The sequence below is a fragment of the Pteronotus mesoamericanus genome, unplaced genomic scaffold (assembly GCF_021234165.1).
Source record: "Pteronotus mesoamericanus isolate MK-2021 breed Mesoamerican mustached bat unplaced genomic scaffold, CSHL_Meso_final contig_20, whole genome shotgun sequence".
Lineage (NCBI taxonomy): Eukaryota > Metazoa > Chordata > Mammalia > Chiroptera > Mormoopidae > Pteronotus > Pteronotus mesoamericanus.
Genome location: NW_026555085.1, coordinates 12,769,465 through 12,782,776, shown reverse-complemented (window position 1 = coordinate 12,782,776; position 13,312 = coordinate 12,769,465). Strand labels below are relative to the sequence as shown.

At 53.2% G+C, this 13,312-nt stretch overlaps 2 protein-coding genes across 9 annotated transcripts; one reads left to right on the top strand and one right to left on the bottom strand.

Annotated features, from left to right (window-relative positions):
* The first annotated feature begins 931 nt into the window (after nt 1-931).
* On the top strand, nt 932-3,861 carry CRIP3 (cysteine rich protein 3). Of its 7 annotated transcripts, none has more exons than XM_054568772.1 (8): nt 932-1,019; nt 1,282-1,376; nt 1,775-1,832; nt 1,931-2,062; nt 2,855-2,926; nt 3,053-3,147; nt 3,246-3,303; nt 3,478-3,861. In XM_054568772.1, exons 1-8 carry the CDS (start codon nt 977-979, stop codon nt 3,537-3,539), a joined length of 615 nt encoding a protein of 204 aa, XP_054424747.1. In that variant the 5' UTR covers nt 932-976; the 3' UTR covers nt 3,540-3,861. The 7 variants fall into 7 exon arrangements, with proteins under 7 accessions (XP_054424747.1, XP_054424748.1, XP_054424750.1 ...); XM_054568773.1 differs by having other exon boundaries at nt 3,246-3,345; nt 3,478-3,520; XM_054568775.1 differs by lacking the exon at nt 3,246-3,303.
* A 698-nt stretch (nt 3,862-4,559) lies between these two features.
* On the bottom strand, nt 4,560-9,765 carry SLC22A7 (solute carrier family 22 member 7). 2 transcript variants are annotated; one of them, XM_054568769.1, is made up of 10 exons: nt 9,373-9,765; nt 8,634-8,761; nt 8,346-8,500; nt 8,059-8,227; nt 7,161-7,284; nt 6,757-6,866; nt 6,113-6,327; nt 5,837-5,945; nt 4,919-5,125; nt 4,560-4,614 (listed from the first exon to the last, which is right to left on the bottom strand). In XM_054568769.1, the coding sequence occupies exons 1-10, from the start codon at nt 9,763-9,765 to the stop codon at nt 4,560-4,562; spliced, it is 1,665 nt and encodes a 554-aa protein (XP_054424744.1). The 2 variants fall into 2 exon arrangements, with proteins under 2 accessions (XP_054424744.1, XP_054424746.1); XM_054568771.1 differs by having other exon boundaries at nt 8,634-8,737.
* Between the last annotated feature and the right edge of the window lie 3,547 nt (nt 9,766-13,312).

Here is a 13,312-nt window from a genome sequence, read left to right as displayed (position 1 = left end):
CTTCTTTGGAAAAGTATCTATTCATATTCTTTGTTCATTTTCTAGTTGGGTTGTCTTTTTATTATTGAGTTGTGACAGTCCTTTATACATTTGGGTTACCCTTATCAGATACATATCTGCTGATGTTTTTTTCCCACTGTGGGTTTCAACTTTTGAAGTGTCCTTTGAAGCACTGCTGAGCTATTTTTAATAAATATTAAAACATCCTAAACTAAATTAGGAATATGTCATTGATGTCAGTATTATACACTAAATTTAATAAGCATTAAGGTTTTACAAGCAAACTATTGTTTGCAGACCACATTTTGAGGCTTCCAAACTAAGGGCCTCGAGTTCATGATGATAGCTATTGCTTTTAGAGCATTCATATGCCAGGTACTGTTTGGGCACTCTTCATGTATTAACTTATCTAATTCTCACAAAAATCCTATGATGTAGAGAATTATCATCATACGCATTGTACCAAACAGAGGCAGAGAAAGGTTAAGCAATTTGCCTGAAGCCAAAGAGTAAAGTAACAGATATGGGCTCCAGATTCCGTTGCTCTCAACTATCTGCAAGACTGCCTAGGTGGAATTTAAACCATTTTAAAGCCTCACTTTAAAGCATGCCTAAACCCTCGCTTTGGCTTTGAAATAAGAGTGCTTTCCTGGCGTGTACCACTCTAGGCATTTTCCCTCTTGGTACCAAGCCAGGTGTCTTCATTGCTCCCACCTCTCCCTTTTTGGCCTCAGAATCCTCTCACCTTGCCAACTGTCAGAGGCTTTAGTTTGAAAATAATTGCGAAGTCGCCTGCGTCCCGCAGGTGGAGCAGTGCTAAATTTCTGGCAGCTAATGGGCTTCGAGGAGCAGCGGATTCAGCCCAATGAGGCTCGAGCCATGGGTGGAGCCAGCAGAAGGGGCGGAACAGAGTCCCTGCGGGGTGCCCACTGTGCGGAGCCTGCTGCCCTCGGAGCCTGCTGCCCTCAGCGGAGCCATGAGTTGGACCTGCCCACGCTGCCAGCAACCTGTTTTCTTCGGTGAGCCCCGGGCTGAGGAGAGGGAGACGTCTGGGCGAGTGTGAGCAGCTGGGTTCCCAGAGGACACGAGGAGCTGGCAAAGGGTGTGATCCCAGACCCCCCTTCCACCTCTCGGGCATGGCACTCTGGCGGGAAGGGGCTGGCCTCCTGGAGACACTCCCTGCTGTCTCTGGAAAGCAGGGTGGGACTGAGGAGGGAAAGGAGGGCGTCCTCTGCTTGGCTTGGCTCCCCTGAAGCCCCGGGTCTACCTTGGTCCTCACAGCAGAGAAGGTGAGCTCCCTGGGCAAGAACTGGCACCGCTTCTGCCTGAAATGTGAGCACTGCCACAGTGTCCTGTCCCCCGGAGGGCATGCAGAGGTGAGACCTATGTCTGTCACTGTGTCCCAGGCACCAGCCCCATTGTGGCCCTGGAGGCTCACGAAAGGCACCCTCAGTAGCTAACTCCCAAGACCACTACCACTTGCAGGGTGGCCCCCACACCAGCCAGGATTTCTGGACCCTGAGTTTCACTGGTGGACTTCATGCCATTTGAGTGGGATGAGAGGGCAGCAACGCTGCTTCCTGACGTTTTCTTGCCCTTTTCCCCTGACCACAGCGGCAATTCTGGCATGCCCGCCCATCCTGACCCCTCCCAGCCCCACTAGCCCAGGCCAGGGGACAGACGCACCTGGCAGCCTGTTTGGGGGGAAGGCCTGTGGAGTACGGGAGAAGCCCCCTTGGCCCTGAGCAACCCTCTTTCCTCTGCTTTTGCCTAGCACAATGGGAGGCCGTATTGCCACAAACCATGCTATGGGGCTCTCTTTGGACCCAGGGGTAAGTACCAGCCAGAAAGGAGGCAGAGGGCAGCAAAAACCCTCCCCATGGAAGGAGAACTGGAGACTCAAGCCTGACCTCCCTTCTTCTTTCTACAGGGGTGAACATTGGTGGTGTGGGCTCCTACCTCTACAACTCCCCCATTCCCACCCCTGCCAATACCACTCCCCTCAGCCCCAGCAGCTTCAGCCCCCCAAGGCCCAGGACTGGCCTTCCTCAGGGCAAGAAAAGTAAGTGAGGCTGGACCCCAGCTACCTTTCCTCCTAAGCCTTCCCAGGCTGGAACAGGGTGGGACCAGGTGGCAGTCTCTCACATAGTCCTCTGCCTCATTCCTACAACTTTGTTCGTGGATGTCAAAATCTTCCTTTATCTGCAACCCCTTTTTCTATGTTCCCTCATGTCAGCTGCTGAGTTCAGAGGTAAAGTGGGCAGATGGGCATTACCACCCCCATTTTACAGGTGAGGAAACTGAGGGCGAGAGAGGGCAAGTGACCTTTTGTAGTCACAGCTAGTCAGAGGCAAAGTTGGCCTGGAACTCAGGCCTCTCCCAGGCCATGGCCATGGAAGGAGAGACTTATGAGTGAGGAGTCACTGAGACAGGGCCAGCCCCTCACATCCTTCTACCTCCCCCCTCTTCCGTGTTCCTTTCTTCTGTCCTCTGCAGTGGGCAATGACACTGTGCTCCCCAACACCTGACACCCCTGCCCTGGCCAGCTCCTGTATCAGTTCAGGTTTCCTGAGGATTGAGTTGCTAACTGGGTTGGGCTGGTGGGCATGTGAGCCCCTGGGAGGATGAGAAGGAAGCAAGTGGTCGCTCTTGCAGATAGGGGTAGGACAGGACGTTGGGTCAGAGGGGACTCAGCTCTGTCTGAGGAAGGCATACTTATGTCCATCCAGGTGGGAGGCTCTGGGGTAAGTATGGCTTTTGGAAGAAAACAGTGCCATATGCAGGCTGGCACTAGAGGGCCCTACTTAGACCTGGCCCCCACCTCAGCCCTAGCCAGGGCCTCTTCTCCTTAAAGGCCCTTTGCACATGAAGACATTCACTGGGGAGACCTCACTGTGCCCTGGCTGTGAAGAACCTGTCTATTTTGGTAAGTGACAAGGGAAAGTGGAGAGGGGAGTGAGTGCAAGGTGGGCATCAGAGGGCAGGGAGGTGGTGTGAGGCAGGTGGGTCTCCCTGCCCTGCCCGTAGGGCTACTACCTCTCTCTACCACCAGCTGAGAAGGTGATGTCTTTGGGAAGAAATTGGCACCGACCCTGTCTGAGGTGCCAGCGCTGCCGGAAGACCCTGACTGCTGGGAGTCATGCTGAGGTGAGCAAGAAAGGGATGGGTGGTTATGTTGGGAGGAGAAAGGCTGGAGATAGGAAAAGAGCCAAGCTGAGAGGGCTCTCTTTCTCTCTGTGTCCCAGCATGACGGCGTCCCCTACTGCCACATCCCCTGCTACGGCTACCTGTTTGGCCCCAAAGGTGGGCAGCTCCACCCTAGACGCTGGGCCTAAAGTATGGCATGTGGGTCTGTGGGGATGTGTGGACAACTTCCCCTGTAGTCAGACATATCCCAGATCCTTCCCAGTTCCCTCTAGCCCTCAGCCCAGTAACCCCCGTCCCCAAGGCCCTTGGTGATGGGGCTCTCTCCTTCAGGCGTGAACATTGGTGATGTGGGCTGCTACATCTATGACCCCGTGGAGATAAAATCGAAATAAGATGCTCACAGGAGAGGTCACCCTAACTTGGGCCTCCGGACATCCCCTCCATGCTCCAGTGGGAGCTACAGAATCCTTCAGTCCCATGGAGGTAGGGGAAGGTGGGATTCTGGCAGCCTGGGCCTCAGCTCCATGGTAGACCAGAAAGTCTAGACACTCTGCCAAGTCATCCCTTTCCCATTCCTATCTGCTCAGGGGAATTGGGCCACCCCATTCTGAACGGTGGCTTCCTGGCCTTCCCAATGTCTTTCCCCAGCACATTATATAACTTCAAGGTATTCATAAGACTTGTCTTTATCCTGGCTTCTCCAATAAAATGTTGGCTCCCATTCCTTCAACTCTTCTTTGGGCATGAGGTCTGGACAGTGGGTTGGAGGGTGGAGAGTGTGGGGGGTAGGGGATGCATTACCCTGCAAAGTGCCAGCTGTGGAGCAAAGAGCTCTGTTCTCCAGGTCCCCTAGCCCTCAGCACCACACAGTGGTGCCCACAGCCCTGTTGGTACCAGAGGTCATCATAGGACAGTCCCTCCTTCAGCACCATCTCTAGAAGAAGCACCATATTGAGCATCTCATTGAGCATGACAACAGATAGATCCTGTGGTGAGGTCTGTTTAAGAAGCTTCATTATCCATTTGACAGATGAACAGACTGAGGCCCAAAAAGGGAAAGCCACATGCCCAAAGTCACACAGCAAATCAGTGGCCAAGCTGAGATCAGAAGCTAGCACCAGATTCAGTTGCTTCCCATCCAGGGCTTGTCCTGCAGCTCCATACTGCTGCCTCAACCCAGAAGCACAGAATCCCCCAGCTATGAGAGGAGTGCCAGAATTCTCCGGCAGCCCACTGCATTCTGGGAAGTTGCTCTATTGCTAGAAGATGGATGAGAACAGAGAGGGGCACAGAAAGCAAATCCAGTCTTGAGCAGAGAGCTCTATGCCCCCAGCTCTGACCACAGGGTCTTCCCTTTTGCTCTCCCAGCCCCTGATGCAGAACTTTTGTGGAAGGCCTGCTCCTTAAACCACTCAGTCGTGGACCTGCTTCATGGGCATCTGTTCCTCCTGAAGGCCGGATGGGGCCCTGGGGAGGAATGAATCATGAGCAATGGTGGGGTTTAGCCCCTGAGCCTGCCACCCCAGCCTGCCCCATTGGTGCTGGCCTAGGGCTTCCCCAATTCCTGGTATATAAACATGTTTACTCCCACAAGTGACTCCCACACATGGACTTGTTTGCTTTTATACCCATAGTTGATGTACTTCAGGTCATTCACCTGTGCACACTTGCATACATGTACCAGATACACACATGCAGACATCTCTTCCTCTGAGTCCCACCTAAGGTGTCAGGTACCTGAGCACCCATACCCACATGCATGTGCACACACCTCTTCCTCTCCACGTCCTGGATGGTCTCTGGCAGCTGTGCCTTCCTTGTCTCTGGCAGCAGGAGGGCAGTGCAGGCAGCCAGCAGGGCAATCCCCCCATAAGTGAGCTTGGGCAGTGACACCCATACTCCATCCAGCAAGGCTGCCAGTGGGGCCAAAGAGCCCCCCAGCCGGCCCACCAGTGCAGTCAGCCCCATCCCTGTCTGTCTGTTCAGAGAAAGGATGGGGGAGGGGGTTTGTACTCACAGCTACTTGGGGTAATGCCTCATGGGGCTCGCTGCCCAGGGCTGGCAGGGCAGTACCCTTTGGTACTCCCTTACCTCCCCCCGAGACAGCTAAGAAAGCTGGGGTTTCTTTCCGGTGGTCTTCCCACCTACCCCCTGGCCAGGAGCCCCCAAGCCAACACCCACCAGAGTTTGAGGACCACTCTAACAGTATACCAGTCAGGTATCACTGAAAGAAAAGAAACATCACCAGAAAGGGGATGGGGAAGAGGGTCAAGGGCTCATACAGACTCTGCCATGTTGTTAGAGAAGGTGCAAGGCTTTCTAATCATACCCAGCTGCCTACAACTCTCCTCTTCACCTGCCAGTAGCTAGTTGAAAGGGCCCCAGGCCTTATGTCTGGTGACAACTCCCAGGCTGTTGGGGATGGGATGGGCAGATAGGGCTTTTTGCCGCTATTTTAAAGGAAGTTTTCTGACCTCGCTCAGGGTCACTTAGTAAAGAAAATAAAATGTCCCCGCCTTCTCCCAGATTGAGGCAAACAGAGGCTGTGGTGATTAACTGTATTCCGAATGCAGTGCAAGGAATGGGTGAGAGGGATTGGGGTACAGTGTGTCGTGTGTATGTGGGGGTGCTGGTAAAAGATGAGACCGACAAATTCCTCAGGCTTGCTTGGGACTCACGGTTCCCTTACCTGAGCACAGTAGGGTACAACTCCGAGGTAAAAAGGTAGACAGTGGTGAAGGCAGCTTCAGAAAAACCTTTCCCTAGCACCGCCAGGGCGGTGCGCCAGGACACCATCTCTGAAGGGAAAGAGGTTCAGACAGTAAGGCTCCCAGGATGATAAGTGAAGTCTCCAGAGAGAGGTCGGAACTTAACTGGTCTTAAGTCAGGGCTTCGGGATAGGGCGGGGTTTCTTGGCCAGGGGGCGGGGCCACGGGAATGGGCGGGGCCCCGGTGCCAGGCCTACCCGAGGACAGCAGCAACCTGGCGCCCAAGGTGAGGGCGGTGCCCAGCAGCGCTCCTGCGACTGTGAGACGGCGTCCTACGTAGCGCACAAACAAGTAGACCAGCAGTTTGAAGGGCAGCTCCACGATCCCGAACAGCAGCTGCGTCAGGTACACGTTCACCCCCAGCCCCGACAAGTCCAGGCTCAGGCCGTAATAGGAGAAGTTCACTGCAAACCTGAGAGGGGTCGGGGTCGCGATGCCACTCAGAGGCCTCTTTCCCACCCACCTTGTCCTCTCAGGGAACCTTGACTTTTTAGAGGGACTGCAACCACCGCCTAGTGACCAGAGCACGTTTGCCTAATCTTCACAGCAACCCTGTGAGGTAACAACTAAAGCATCCATTTTACAGAAGGGACAACTGTCCAAGGTCTCACAATAAAGAAGTGGCAGAGCCTGAATTTGAACCCACGTGTCTGATGCCTGCTCCATCTCCTGACCTTCCAGAGCCCCATCCCCTCCACCCCTCCACCTACTACGCCCACCCCTGCCCTCCACAGTTACAGTTCACTTGTCCAGTTTCCTGTCACACTCAGCATCATCCTGATGCCGGCCCCGCCCTCCACTCACCCCCACCCTGCCAGGCCCAGGCCAGCACCCTCCTCACCACACCACCATACAGCACAGTGAGATGTGTCGGAGCCGTGGTGTTCGGAACAGGTCAAGGTATGAAGGTCTTCGGACCACCCGCTCTGCAGCTGCCACTTTGCTCAGCTCCTGGTGTGGGAGGAGGAGAGTTTGTGACATGGAGTTGACTGTGGCCTTGGCAAGGCGCATTGTTCTCTCAGGGTCTCTATTCTTCCCTTCTGCATTGGAAGGGAGCAATGCACATGGGAGCTGAGTAAAGGAAGCAAAGTCAAGGGTCTGGCCCACCAGAGGACATCGCAGGAGAACCTACACTCAAGCCGGGAGCTTTTCCTGTACACACAGTGGGCCCCGGGGAGGGGATGCTTGACACAGGCCGTGCACACACATGTACTTGCATGCACTCACACACACATTCACCCTTACCTCCAGGCTCAGGCCATCCTTACCCACAGGCCGCCCATTGAGCTTGGCACAGCAGAGCAGGTACCTGTGGGCCTCCTCCAAGCGGCCCTGGGTCAGGAGCCAGCGTGCAGACTCTGGCACCCACCTGGGGGACAGTGGGAGGCTCTTCGGTCAGTCAGCACCCTAAGACATGCCTCCCTCCTGGGCACGCCACAGGCTGTCCCCTCAGCCTGGAACATCTTCCCAACCCTCCTTACCTGATGAATTTTTATTCGTTGTTTAAGGCCAAATTTAAAAAACTACCTTTTCCCACACTTCTTTGCTCAGGACTAGGTTCTCCATAGTATGGGAGTCCCTTCTCTACTCAACTGAATTGGTCTCACCCCCAAAACCTCAGCCCCCAGGAAGAGTCACCCACTTTTCCCACAGGTGACAGGAGAGCATAGGACGGAGAGACAGACATACAGACATACCCAGAGGGATCATCCAAAGCCAGTTTACTTGGAGAAGGTAATGAAATGCCCACCCTGCCTGGACTTTCACCCTCCTACTACAACTTCCTACCTCTGTGCTGATCTTGTCCTTATCCCCACCCCTCCAGGGCACCAGCCTCAGTTTGTGCTTGGCTCTGTCTCTCATGTGTCCATCTCCATCTGTCCCTCTGAAGCTTTCAGTCCTGCTGTCTGTCACTACCTCGCACTGGTTCTGTCTCTGTCTCTCTGTTTCTCTGTCTGTCTCTCTCTATATTTTGTTCTGTGTTTCTCTGCATCTCATGTATTGGTCTCTGTCTCTGTCTCTTCATCACTGACTGTTTCTCATTCTCTTTGTCTCTGTATCTTTGTCTCTGAATCTCAGTCTCTGATTAATTCTGTCTCTGGCCTCCTGTATTTCCCACTCCCCAGCTGCCCAAAGGCCTCACCAGAGGCTGAGGATGCCTGGGACACAAGGCAGCGTGACAGCCAGCAGAAGCCATCGCCAGTCCCGTATCAGGTACCCAACCAGAGCGAGCAGCATCATGCCCCCTGACCAGAAGGTGCTGCTCAGGACACCTGCCACAGTGCGGTGTTCCACGTCCAGCCACTCCAGCTCTGGGCGCACAGCCGGAGACAGGAAGACAGTTAGCAAGGGACAGATAGGCTTAGTCTCACCCTTGACAACTGTCTCCCTCCATCCCTTTAGGCCCTGCCCGTTCTTTGCCTGCCTCACCCAGTGGCATCACGATGATGGTGAAGCCAGCCAGGGCTGCGCCAGTGAGGGTGCGGATGATTGCAAACATGATGTAGCTGACAGAGGCTGCAGAGGCCACGCCCATCACCAGGGAACTCACATAGGCCACCAGCAGCAGGCGGCGGCGCCCAAACCTGCACCGGGGTCATGCAGGGTTAGCTCCCTGTACAGGGGAGGTCCCAAGACAGGTAGACTAGGCCCAGGCCCCAGCTAGTGGGAGAAGGTTCTCCACCCCACTCCCTTATTGTCCACCCCACCTTACCCCACCTGTCAGACAGGTATCCGAAGGCCACAGCCCCCACCAGCACACCGGCGAAGAAGAAGGTGGAAGTGGCTCTGTTCAGGCCTTTCTGCTCACACACCAGGTCCCACTGCAGGGTCAGGCAAGGAGGGGTCTCCCATGGGAATGGGCCCCTCTCCAATTGGTACTAACCCCCTCTCCAGACCCTGGGGCCTTCTGGGGTCAACTGCGCCATCCTGGTACCTCCATGTCAGATAACAAAACCCCAACTGTTCACCTCAGCTTGGGGAGTGGGAGACTTCGCCTCTCCCCAATCCTGCAACTACAGCTTCTTCCCATGGAGGGCCTTGACCATGACAAAATGGGTCCTGCTCTTCCTCAGAGAGATTCTGCCCCGACCTGCACAGAACTCCAGATGGATTATGTAAATCCCAGACCTGGGGTCCAAAAGAGGAAGGGAGAGAAGGAGGCCTCTATTGTTTCTCCATCTCTTACTGCAGACACACCCTTCTCAACGCTCGGCCCCATTCCCTGGAGCCACCTTCGCCCTTCCCTGCCTTAATCGCTTCCCAATAATAATACCAGCTCCCCTGTGCAGGTTCCTTACTACAAGCCCTGTGCTTTAAATTCATAAACCTTACCTACAGATGGGTAAACTGAGACTCTAGGAAGTAAAATAATGTACCTAATGCCCACATAGTAATCACCCAAGGCAATGGCAGACCCATCCCACTCACGTGTCCCCCCGCCTCCTGGCTTGGGTACCTCGGTTGCAATGGTGGAGGAGAACTCTGAGTGGTCGTACTCCCAGCCCTGAGGGCACGGCTCTGTGGAGGCCTCAGCCTGCAGCTCCTTGAGACTCTGCCCTTCTTCCCATAATGTAGTGTTGGGGAGGGCCTGGGGGTAGGTGAAGCGGAGGCAGGAGCTGAGCCTGCCATTGGGCTCCCGGGGGAGGTAGGCTTCCAACCATGTGTCCTGGTGGCTGAAGTTGACAGGGGTGTCAGGCAGGGCACAACGATGGGCAGGCACAGCAGCCAGGAAGACGGGTAGGAGGAAGTGCATGGGCATCAGTATGCGAGGCAGGGCCAGCAGGGCCATATTCCGAAGTTGGAAGGGCCCAAAGCCTCCCACCTGGTCTAGCAGCTCCTCGAATCCCATGCCACCCACCTACTAACTCTCCCCAAAACGGGCTCCTTCTATAGTATCAGCTTAGCTCACCCAACACTTGGACCCTTGGACTCTGGAGGCGGGAGCAAACAAACTGGTAGGCAGAGAGCCTGCAGCCACATTCCAGCCCTCAGGGGCCGGCCCAAAACTGGGCCTTCCCTGGCCACCCAGGTCTCCAGGGATCCCTGCCTGTGTAGCCCAGTGCCTATGAGGAAGGGGCCGCCATCCATTCAGAGAGGATGGCTCCAGGGTCCTGGGACTTACATATTGGTGCTCAGGGTCCAAGTCGGGTAGCCTCAGGCTGCTATAATGGCTAGCTAGGTGTGTAGGAGACAACCACCTTACCCTTTGATCAGCAAAGCTCCAAGGTTCCTAAGAGGAAGCATCTCCCGGACATGGTGTCCGCTCTCCTTGGATGCCCTTTGTCCTATGAAACCCACATGGCCTGGCTGGCAGCCCAGGATTCAAAATCTGGTGAAGGGTTCTTATTGCTGAGCCAGCCACTCACCCTGTTATTTATTTATTTCAAAGTGAGAAAGAGGGTGAGAGAAACATCAGTTGTGTGAGAGAAACATCAACTGGTTGCCTCTCACATGTCCCCAACTGGGGACCACAACCTAGGCATGTGCCCTGACTGGGAATCAAACCGGTGACCTTTCAGTTTTCAGGTTGACACTCAGTCCACTGAGCCACACCAGCCAGGGCTGTACCCTGTGGGATTTATGTCCCCACCTGGAGCTTATGCCCTGGCCTGAGACACACCTGGAACTACAGTGGGCAGCCTGGCCAATCTGGGGATTCCAGACCCATCACCCTCCCACTTCTTCACTCAAGGGCTCTTCCCATACACACAGGCCCTCCTGCCTGCCTCTACCCCTATTTTTAGGGGCTTCCGAAATTGCTCCTGAGGAGGTGCGTAGGGAAGGAGAAGGTTTGCCAAGGTCCTTCTATAGGACCTGCAGTGCCTAAGACTGAATTTTTCTGATATTCCCCGTTCAATTCTCACTCATGGCCTCTGCCACAGCAGAAACCAGCAATGTCAAGTTTTTTTAAAATCTGATATTCCAAACACCAGGTTGCCAGAGCTGGGAGGTTGTCAAATTGTGTTTCAAGGTCTCCAGATTTCTAAACAAATAAGCTTCAAAGGGGCCCAGGCTTTTTAAAAAGTTTGAAAATGACTAATTTAATCTAGCCCCCATTTTGAACAGATAAAGAAATGGAGTGTATGGTTTGCTGGGGTCACCTAGTGACTCAACAGCAGAACTGAAGAGAGGACTGGGACCCCTGACTCTGGCCCAGGACTTTGGCCTCAGCTGCTGAGCTGCAGATGTTCCAGTCTGCACTAGGCTGGGCCCCCCTCAAAGAGCTCTGGGAAAAGAGCTAAATCAGTGCCATGGAGTGTGTTCAAGGTGGTGCTAATAGGCACGGGGGTGAGGGCAGTGATTTGGAGGTGGTGATAGGAGGTAATAATAGATAAGAGACATTTGTTGAGTCTCTAGTGCAACCTAAGCACTTGGTGGGGTACAACGATGCCTCAGACACAATCCCTGCCGTCAGTGAGCGTACAGTCTTAGCTGGAGGGTTAAAACAAGTTATATAAACCTTCCTTATCGCAATGACATTCTTGCTCTTTGACTTAGAAATTGCATCGAGTCTCATCCCTTTCAACCCATTCCCCACGCACCTACCACAATGAACATTTTAAAACAAATGTGACAGGGGACTGTCTCTGTTTAAAACCCTTCAACAGCCCTGGCTCATCTGCCTCGGTTGGAGCGTTGTCCCACATACGAAAAGGTCACTGTTTCAATCCACAGTCAGGGCACATGCCTAGATTGCGAGTTCGATCCTCTTCCTAGTCAGGGTGCACATGGGAGGCAACCAATGTTTCTCCCTCACATTGATATTTCTCTCTCTCTCTCTCTCTCTCTCTCTCCTCCTCCCTCTATCTCTAAAATCAATAAACAGATTTTAAAAATAATTTTTAGCCCTGGCTGGTGTGGCTCAGTGGATTGAACGCTGGCCTATGACCTGGAAGGTCACAGGTTCTCTTCCTATGCAGGGCACATGCCTGGGTTGCAGGCCAAGTCCCCAGTTGCAGGCATGTGAGAGGCAACCGATCGATGATGTTTCTCTCCCTCTCTTTCTCCCTCCCTTCCCCATTCTCTAAAAATAAATAAATAAAATATTTTTAAAAAGAATCATTTTAAATAAACGAATGAATGAATGAATAAATAAATAAATAAAACCCTTCACCAGCTCCCACTGCTGGAGGGTAAAAGTCTAACTCCCTAGCCCAAGACTGGCTCCTCTCCACCCTGATTCTGGACCCCCCCCCACCATACCTCCTTCCCTCCAGTTCCCCAAACACACCAGCCTGTTGGCACCTCACACCTTGGGGCAGGCCCTTGACCAGCACTCACCTCTCTCTTATTCACCTGGTAGATGCCCAAGACACCTTGGAGACCAGCTGAAGGGTGAGACAACTCCTACCCATTGACTCTCACTCACACGTGATTCCCATGCTGTTGATGCCTCCCTCATTTGATACTATATAATCATATTATTTATATAAAAATATAAAACACTGTAACACTTCCAGCTCCTGAGAGGTAAGTTTTGCAGCCATCGTCATTTCTGTGGTCCATCCCGGGGCTCCGCAGGGGAATACTCTGAGGTTTATCCACAGCTGGAGAAAACAGCCAGTGAGGCCAGGCCTGGGCATCGGCTGTGATGCCTGTGTCTTCACAATGGGGATCTCTCTCCTGCCTTAACGTGAGAAATAGCTGATAGTCATACAGTGGTCACCTCTCCCTCTTTGCTTCAGTGCCCGTGAAACGCAGATCTACATCTGCAGCCCCTTTCTACAGAGAGTAATTTGGCAGTAACTATACCCCTGGCTTCACCTTATCCCCTGCCTTCAGCCCCTGCGGCAGCTCTGCTCTCTGAGGCCATCAGGAGTGGTGGTGACAACGACCATGATATGTATGTGGAGGCAGATGATGGAGCTGGACAGGCAAGGTATGAAATGCCAAGAGTCTAACCAGAGGGTAGATAAGCTCTGGACCACCAGTTAAGAACTGTTTTTAATTAAATTTTTAACTATCCCCATCCTCCTCCACCCTGGAAATTCAAACCTGGGCTGAGAGGCCCAGACTGAGGAGACCTTCATTTATACAGGACCAGGTGGAAAGGAGCCTTGTGCACTGGAAAAATAACAACTCCTTAGTTGAAATTATTACTAGAACTGTTGGAGGATTTGGGGAAGAATAAGTTCCTAATATAAACAATTTCCGATTTGGGATTGTTTTGCAATAGGGACTTCCTAAACTTTAGGACTTCTTATTGTTTTACCCCTCTCTGCACTGGGTGGCCTCAGCTGACCTCCTCACCTTAGCTGGGGTTTCACCGATTGTTAACCATCACTATAACCCATGTAATCATTTCCCACATTGGCGATGGTGGTAATGATGGAATCAATTGTCGTGGTAAGTATGATGGTAGGATGGTATAGTAGAGATGGAGGTGGGAATACTGA